At 42.0% G+C, this 9,329-nt stretch overlaps 1 protein-coding gene across 2 annotated transcripts in view; it reads left to right on the forward strand.

Moving 5' to 3' along the window:
* LOC139531604 (diamine acetyltransferase 1-like) overlaps positions 1-6,178 on the forward strand; it is a 93,411-nt gene extending 87,233 nt beyond the window's left edge. For both annotated transcript variants that reach the window (XM_071328208.1, XM_071328207.1), the window contains exons 4-6: positions 4,112-4,213; positions 4,315-4,355; positions 5,618-6,178. In XM_071328208.1, coding sequence (XP_071184309.1) covers positions 4,112-4,213; positions 4,315-4,355; positions 5,618-5,794 — 320 coding nt within the window. In that variant the 3' untranslated portion in view covers positions 5,795-6,178. The remainder of the gene's footprint in view (positions 1-4,111; positions 4,214-4,314; positions 4,356-5,617) is intronic.
* The last annotated feature ends 3,151 nt before the right edge of the window (positions 6,179-9,329 follow it).

Below are 9,329 nucleotides of genomic sequence, written 5' to 3' on the forward strand. Positions count from 1 at the left end.
TCAGTATCTTGGGCAATGTATCCTTTCATGGGTCTAATCTTCTTTTGGTCGAAAGATGTCCTCTAGTCCGTCGAAATGCCCACTAACGTTCGACCGGGACCCCGAAACGTGCCCGGCGCTTCAAAGTGCATCACAAAGCAATGCCTCAAAATCGCACTAAACGGATATAAATTGCTATAAAACGGTTTAAATTAACTACCTTATGATGTTTTTAACACCTATAACGAGTAAAAACATGACCGGCGATATATAAGTGGCTAAACCAACGCTTGGAAAGAGAGCCAGTCCGACGTCCATCTTGCGTCAGGCGCAGCAGGAAAAGAACGGTACATCCGGTCTTTCACGTTTTATACAGGCCCTGATTGCGCAATCGACTCCATTCAAATTGTCACCTCTTACTGACATCTAGAGGAAGGCATGGGCAGTGTTTGTATCCTCATAGGATTTACAGGGACTTTAAAACTGACCTGGGACCAGAGGCCAACATTTCTGAAATCTCACTCCATATCAGGAAAAGTGCTGTAGAATGAGTTCTGTTTCACTCAGAGACATAATTCAAACGGCTATAGAAACTAGAGAGTGTTTTCTATCCAATAATAACAATAATATGCATATTGTACGAGCAAGAATTGAGTATGAGGCAGTTTAATTTGGAGACGATAAATGCTAACGTTGAAACAGCACCCCCTATATTGAGAAAAGGTTTTAAGTGAGAAAACAGAGTGATGGCCTCTACTGAAAAGAGGAAGATCAGCTTTCTATAGGCTAGGCCTACTATATTTATTTCTCAACATTCCTAATATTAAGCGCATTGCTTCTCTGTACAACAGGAGTATAGCTTACCTGGCTGGCATGAAAATTAACCACGGGAAAAGCGTCCTCCATTCTCTATTTAAGTGCATAGATGACATGCATTCCCCCCCCCCCCCTGTCCCTGTTTCGAGACTGGACCATTATCATGCACCTTTCTAAATCAAAACAAATTTCACACATTTATTAAATAATGTATGTAAAGACTAAATTAAATCCAGAACAGTCTGATAGGTGACACTATTAGCCTATCACTTGTGAATGATGCCCAGCTTGTGTGCAGTAAGGCAATAAACTGTGCATCCCTTTTTTTTGTGCAACTTTTTCAAATCATACTGTAGTTGCACACCTCATGTAGCCCATAGGCCCATATGTTTGGTAAGGTTTGTATCACAACTAAAGTGGCCAAATAATAACTTCTTTACAACTGGTGTAGAGCCTAACTGGCATGCATACGCAGCGCTTGAGGAAGAATTTACCATAAAAATGCACCTTTATAATAAAAGCAATACATGCATAATTGCATTTGCGGTCACTTTTGAGAACTGAATTATGGAACATTTGCGCTTATAGCCTACTGCCGTCTGCACATTGCTGCACTTATAATGTAACGAAATAAACTATTAGGCTATCAACATTTTAAGCTAAACGTTTTGATCTGTTGCGTCAGCCTCATTGCTTAAAGGTTTTTTGATGCTAGTGGTTGTATTCATTTGGGATCTATTGCATCACACAACTGTCCTAGACTATGTTTGGAATATTTATTTCTCGCACAGAATAGGTCAACGTTTGTACTATGGGGGATAGTAGATTGACATAGGCTAGTGCTTTTGCTGTTCGTTAGGCCTACTCATCTTGCTGACGAAAAGTAAATGTGGAAAGTTCTTCCTATATCTTCAATGTGCGCCTCGGAATTGGATAAGGACGCACGCAGTTGTGTCCCTGATATGTCTGTCTTCACTTGTAGCCTGTGAGAAAGACTCGATCACATGATAGGCCGAGAGAGCCATGTAAGTGAGAGGTGCTTCGGAGCACGCAGCCGGGAGAAGGGAATTATAATTATTATATTCAGCCCAAGGGCACAACGGCCTCTGGCCGCAAAAGGCATGGATGTATTTAGGGGGTATTATGGCCACAGAATGTGGAAGCAGCTGGGAAATTCGAGGCATTATCAAGTGTTTGTCAAATTGTGAATGAGAGGCTGATGAAATGTGTGCAGCCTGCACAAATAACAAAGCAGAGCTCATGCCTTTTAATGGAACTTTTTTCAAATCATCATTAGTCGCTTCATGCAGCCTTGGAATATATCAAAAATACAAACGTCGAGTTATATGTTTTCATCACAACTAAAGTTTAATAAAAAAGTATTAATTACGCATATAGGAATACCTGTTTCTGTTAACCGCTCAACACAGATTAGCTGCATGTGCGCACTCCCCCAGAAATCTTTTATTCAGCAATGTTCAATTGAATTCTTCAAGTTATGAAATAAAATAATGCCATGGAATTCTAAGCAAATCTTGTGTGCTAAATGAACTAGTGTAGCCCACAGCCATATGACATACCCAGGTCAGGGCCTAACATAAGGACAAGGTGTATGCTATTCTGTTCTTTTGAAATAGACTACATTTTCTTCATATCATGTTTCTTTAGACCAGTCTAAAATACATAATAGATGTATTGTGATGGTGTACGCTATATTACATGGATTTATTAGACTTTTTAAAATGTAGATGTTCTTAAGGTCAGCATCAGTGGCATGTAGGCTATGCGTGGAAGCCAGGTGATGCTAAATGCGTTTGTTAATTAACGGTCAATTACCGCGAGACCGGCAGTTATTTGCTTGACAATCGCCAGCTGACAAAATTTCATGACAGCCACAGCCCTTACTGTTAGCCCAGTTTGTACTGTCCTTACTTGATACAGAGACACCTTTTTCCTTGCAACAGTTACAGTGCATTTGGAAAGTATTCAGACTCCTTGGCTTTTTCCACTTATTCTAAAATGGATTAAACATTTTTTTCCACCTCACCAATCTGCACACAATACCCCATAATAACAAAGTTTCTTGGCAATTTCTCGCATGGAATAGCCTTAATTTCTCAGAACAAGAATAGACTGACGAGTTTCAGAAGAAAGTTCTTTGTTTCTGGCCATTTTGAGCCTGTAATCAAACACACAAATGCTGATGCTCCAGATACTCAACTAGTCTAAAGAAGGCCAGTTTTATTGCTTCTTTAATCAGCACAACAATTTTCAGCTGTGCTAACATAATTGCAAAAGGGTTTTCTAATGATCAATTAGCCTTTTAAAATTATAAACTTGGATTAGCTAACACAACGTGCCATTGGAACACGGAGTGATGGTTGATGATGGGCCTCTGTACGCCTATGTAGATATTCCATTAGAAATCAGCCGTTTCCAGCTACAATAGTCATTTACAACATTAACAATGTCTACACTGTATTTCTGATCAATTTGATGTTATTTTAATGGACAAAAAATTTGCATTTCTTTCAAAAACAAGAACATTTCTAGGTGACCCTAAACTTTTGAACGGTAGTGTGTATATGTATTTATTTATATAAATGTGCAAAGATGTATAACCTGGTTTTGCTTTGTCATTATGTGGTATTGTGTGTGTAGATTGAGGAAATTGTTTTATTTAATACATTTTAGAATAAGGCTGTAACGTAACAAAATGTGGAAAAAGGGAAGGGGTCTGAATACTTTCCGAATGCACTGTATATTGATGTGATGCACAATGACATAACAGTGGGTGTCTGGGAGGAGACAAACATTTCAGTTACACTTTGGCACATTCTCTAAGAAGTAACTAGGTGACTTGTTTGAAATGTTGTTGCTGTACACACACACACAAACACACGTCTCTCTGATCGAAAGGCTGGTGTGTATAGTGTCTAGGCCTACTCCTGTTATGGATGTGGATGCCACTCACATGTAGGCCAGACACACTTGTATAACACACACCCGCTAACCAACTTCCATTGGAAGCTTCTCTGAGCTAGAACAGCCCGTCTCCACGCGTCAGTTCTCACAACACAACCGACACATCTCCTCTTTACACAGTCCCCTGACAACCAGACTGAGTTAACCGCTGAAAGTACAAGTTAATCTTAACCATAGATCTATGAGCAGCTCTGCCCCTCCAAGTCCTAACCACCCTTAACCATTTAGGGAAAATGCTAAACTGACCTTAGATTAGTGTCTAGGGGTAACTCCGGTACGAGCTGTTACATTACATCTGGCTTGTTTTTGTGTGGGTTTACTTTGTGTCCAGGTCCTGTGGTGATTGGGTTTGCCATGTACTACTTCACCTATGACCCCTGGATTGGCAAGCTGCTTTACCTGGAAGACTTCTTTGTCATGGAAAAGTACAGGGGTAAGCAAAATAACTATTTTCCTCTCCTACTCTGTCTCTCTCTTTCCTCTCTGACCTGACCAGTAACCATAATCTCTCCTTTTCTGTCATCCTTCCACCAGAGATTGGCATTGGCTCAGAGATCCTCAAGCTCCTCAGTGACGTGAGTAATTTAGGAGTTATGACCCTGTACAAACATAGTAAAAACTAGATGGTAGCTGTCAGTCAGTTACACGGCTCTGGCAAGAATCCTGTTGTAGGTCAATGCCTCAAACAGAATCCCATATCGAGCCCATTTCAGTGAGTTATGATTTTTTTGTACATACCATTGATTCTGTTCTTCTGTGTGTTTTGTTTGGTTATTGCTGTTGAAATAGTCAATGAATGTGCGTTGGGAAAAGAGAAGATGTACACTGTATATAAAAAATGTATATGGAAACCCCCTTCAAATTAGTTGATTCGGCTTTTTCAGCCACACCTGTTGCTGACAGGCGTTTAAAATCGAGCACACAGCCATGCAATCTCCATAAACAAACATTGGCAGTAGAATGGCCTTACTGAAGAGCTGTGTGACTTTCAACGTGGCACAGTCATAGGATGCCACCTTTCCTACAAGTCAGTTGGTCAAATTTCTACCCTGCTAGAGCTGCCCTGGTCAACTGTAAGTGCTGTTATTGTAATGTGGAAAGGTCTAGGAGCAACAACGGCTCAACTGCGAAGTGGTAGGCCACAAGCTCACAGAACGGGACTGCCGAGTGCTGAAATCGTCTGTCCTCGGTTGCAACATTCACTACTGAGTTCCAAACTGCTTCTGGAAGCAACATCCGCATAAGATCGGTTCGCCAGCAGCTTCATGAAATGGGTTTCCATGGCCGAGCAGCCACACACAAGCCTAAGATCACCATGCCCAATGCCAAGCGTCAGCTGGAGTTGTGTAAACCTCGCCGCTATTGGACTCTGGAGCAATGGAAACGTGTTCTCTGGAGTGATGAATCACACTTCACCATCTGCCAGTCCTACGGACAAATTTGGCTTAAACGGATGCCAGGAGGACGCGACCTGCCCCAATGCATAGTGCCAACTGTAAAGTTTGGTGGAGGAGGAATAAGGGTCTGGGGCTGTTTTTCATGGTTCAGGCTAGGCCCCTTAGTTCCAGTGAAGGGAAATCAACTACACAGCATACAATGACATTCTAGACGATTCTGTGCTTCCAACTTTGTGGCAACAGTTTGGGGAAGGCCTTCTCCTGTTCAAGCAAGACAATGCCCCCGTGCACAAAGCGAGACCCATACAGAAATGGTTTGTCAAGATCGGTGTGGAAGAACTTGACTGGCCTGCACAGAGCCCTGACCTCAACCCCATCAAACACTTCTGGGTTGAATTATGTGTGCTAACACCTGCTCTCCCTTCCTCTCTCCCCCCCAGATGGCATTCAAGACTCGCTGCAACAGCATGCACTTCGTCGTCGCCGAGGGCAACACGGAGTCAATAGAGTTCTACAAGCGTCGTGGGGCGGCCGACATCACTCTGGATGAGGGATGGAGACTCTTCAAGATCAACAAGAGCTCCCTCTTCAAGATGTCCTCCGGCTCCAAAGAGTGAGCTGGCCCCAAGACACATAGAAAGATGGGGACAAGAGTGACAGACTTGGTCAATTTATTTTAAATTACTTAATTATTTGCCTGTCTTTCACTTCAGCGGTGGGGGGTGTGACTCTGACAGTAGATTATTATTATTATTATTATTATTAAAATGGGCATTAAGCATGTGTGTGCACCAACTTTCTCAATCTAGTCAATCATTTAGGTCACGTATTTTATCTGAAGCCATCGTTTTAGTAGTTGTAGTTTTTAATCAACGCACCTTAGGATTCCTAGTGTTCTCTCAGTTCTGCTAATCAACAGACCTTATGATTCCTAGCGTTCTGTTTCATTATTGACCAATATATTTTACTATTCTATAATACAGTGATTTTTTTTCTCTGTAGTTTGATTGTGTTTATGTTGGTGGTTATTATGTTCTATGGTGACTGATTTCTGTGGGGCTAGGAGGGAAGTGGGGTGAGTTTACTGCTTTACAATGAAATCCCTGGCCCCCCATTTAAGGTGGACTTAGGTCAGGGGTCAGATGTTATGGGTCATGACAGTGTGGAAGGGGAGGGGACGGCTTTACAGAACATGCATCACTTCATATGCCCTCCCTCCCTTCATCCTCCGTCTGTTGTGGGAGTCATTTCAGAATGGTGACGTCATCAAGAAACTTAAAAACAGCCTTGTCCTCTTTCTCCTCCTCCATCTCTCTTGTCCCCTCTGTCATACCTTCAACTGTGGAAGGGAGATGTGTGGTCTGTTATAACAGTCTATGGAGAGCAGAGGAGTGGAACACTGTTAGTTACTGCACTGACCTTGGAAAGACGCCAAACTGTCACAGTATCTAATGCTCAGACACACACACACACACACATCCTAGTCAGATCTAGCAGAAACCAGGGACGTAGAAATGCATATCAGTGGGATGTCTGGTGTTCACTGACTGTATCTTGAACATTCACTGCAGCAATGCCTGAACAACAAACACAGCCAGAAACCAACACTGTAGAGGCCCAGTAGAGTTTAGAGAATATTACAAACACTGTCTCCTGTCCTCTCCTCCCCCAACACCTTGCCCAGGCAGAGACAGATCCTCTTTAATGTAATCTTGTGAACAATTATCTCTAGTAGACACTTGTACTCCACTCTAAACTCTCATATGAACTTAGAAAATGTCTCCTGAAAATAATGTTTCTTTGGCATTACTCCATTAAAAACAACGAAGGACATCAATCTGGTAGGAAATGGGGCAGGACAGAGTGTGTACATGACTTAGTTACCGTTGATCCACATACAGCATAGACTATAATACCTCCATCTGAGAGAGGGAGGAAGAGAGAGAGTGCGAGGAAGAGCGGGGAGTATAGGGGGGATTGAGAAGAGACAGCATCCTTTATCCCCAGACAGGCCATCATATTTTCATTCTAGACTCCCATGAGCCTCGCTGAACTTCGAAACGGACTTGTTTATGTCCAGAGCTCTAAACGGTGCCCCGTTACTGATTAACCATTGGCATCTATTTAAAGACACACCAAGGAGATTCACTTTTTTATTTACGGAACCGTGGTAACCTTCTATTCTAGCACACACAGGTGTTCATCACTCTGTTGCACAAATAGACACAATCATGACCCCAGTGAGTCACAACCCCCACCGCATGATGGTCAAGGTCAGGGGTCAAGTTACACCCAGAGACACACTCCCACCCCTGTACCAACTTGCCTACCCCACAGTAAGTGTTGGTCGAGGAGTTGGCTAAAGCACGTCAAGATGTGGGAGCAGGCCAAATAGTAACTTTCCATATGTTTTTCTATGGTTAAATGTATTAAAAAAAAAAATATATATATATATATATATATACAGTACCAGTCAAAAGTTTGTACACACCTACTCATTCCATGGTTTTTCTTTATTTTTACTATTTTCTACAATAATAGTGAAGACATCAAAACTATGAAATAACACATATGGAATCATGTCGTAACCAAAAAAAGTGTTAAATCAAAATATATATTTTATTTTTGAGATTCTTCAAAGTAACCACCTTGATGACAGCTTTGCACACTACTGGAATTATCTCAACCAGCTCCGAGGTAGTCACCTGCAATGTATTTCAATTAACAGGTGTGCCTTGTTAAAAGTTAATTTGTGGAATTTCTTTACTTCTTAATGCGTTTGAGCCAATCAGTTGTGTTGTGTCAAGGTAGGGTTGGTATACAGAAGATAGTCCTATTTGGTAAAAGACCAAGTCCATATCATGGCAAGAACAGCTCAAATAAGGACAGAGAAACGACTGTCCATCATTACTTTAAGACATGAAGGTCAGTCAATCTGGAAAATGTCAAGAACTTAACGTTTTTCTTTGAGCACGTGTGTCAACTTTTGACTGGTACTGTGTTTCCAATATGTATTTTATAAACAATACAAAACATACAAATGACTACATCATACAAACATCACTACATCACTCCTGCCCACTAGCCCCCACGCCTAGCACCCTTATCATGTTCTGCCACATGGCCTCAAACTACATGATTTTGTTTCTCTGTCGCCTACACACTTTCAAATTTGAGGTAATAAATAATTTGAACTTTCCATTGCGTGAACGACAGAGGATGGGCTGATTTTCAGTTTAAGTATTCAGACCTCTTACCTTTTTCCACATTTTGTTACGTTACAGCTTTATTCTAAAATCAATTCAATAGCTTTTTCCCCCTCATCGATCTATACAGAATACCCTATAATGACAAAGCAAAAACAGGTTTTTAGACATTTTAAAATAAGAAATATCGCATTTACAAGTATTCAGACCCTTTACGCAGTACTTTGTTGAAGCACCTTTGGCAGTGATTACAGCCTCGAGTCTTCTTGGGTATGACGCTACAAGCTTGTCACACCTGCATTTGGGGAGTTTGTCCCATTCTTCTCTGCAGATCCACTCTCTGTCAGGTTGGATGGGGCTGCACAGCTATATTAAGTCCTCTTCAGAGATGTTCAATCAGGTTCAAGTCTGGGCTCTGGCTGGGCCACTCAAGGACATTCAGAGACTTGTTCTGAAGTCACTCCTGCATTGTCTTGGCTGTGTGCTTTGGTTGTTGTCCTGTTGGAAGGTGTACCGTCACCCCAGTCTGAGAACCTGCTCCAGAGCGCTCAGGACTTCATCAAGGATCTCTCTGTACTTGGCTCTGTTCATTTTTCCCTCGATCCTGACTAGTCTCCCAGTTCCTGCCGCTGAAAAACATCCCCACAGCATGATGCTGCCACCACCATGCTTCACTATAGGGACGGTTCTAGGTTTCCTCCAGACGTGATGCTTGGCATTCAACCTAAAGAGTTCAAACTTGGTTTCATCATACCATAGATTCTTGTTTCTCATGGTCTGAGTCCTTTAGGTGCCTTTTGACAAACTCCAAGTGGGCTGTCATGAGCATTTTACTGAAAGTGGCTTCCGTCTGGCCACTATACCATAAAGGCCTGATTGGTGGAGTGCTGCAGAGATGGGAGAACCTTCCAGAAGGACAACCATCTCCACAGAGGAACTCTGGAGA

This window comes from Salvelinus alpinus, chromosome 10, assembly GCF_045679555.1.
Source record: "Salvelinus alpinus chromosome 10, SLU_Salpinus.1, whole genome shotgun sequence".
NCBI classification, from domain to species: Eukaryota; Metazoa; Chordata; class Actinopteri; order Salmoniformes; family Salmonidae; genus Salvelinus; species Salvelinus alpinus.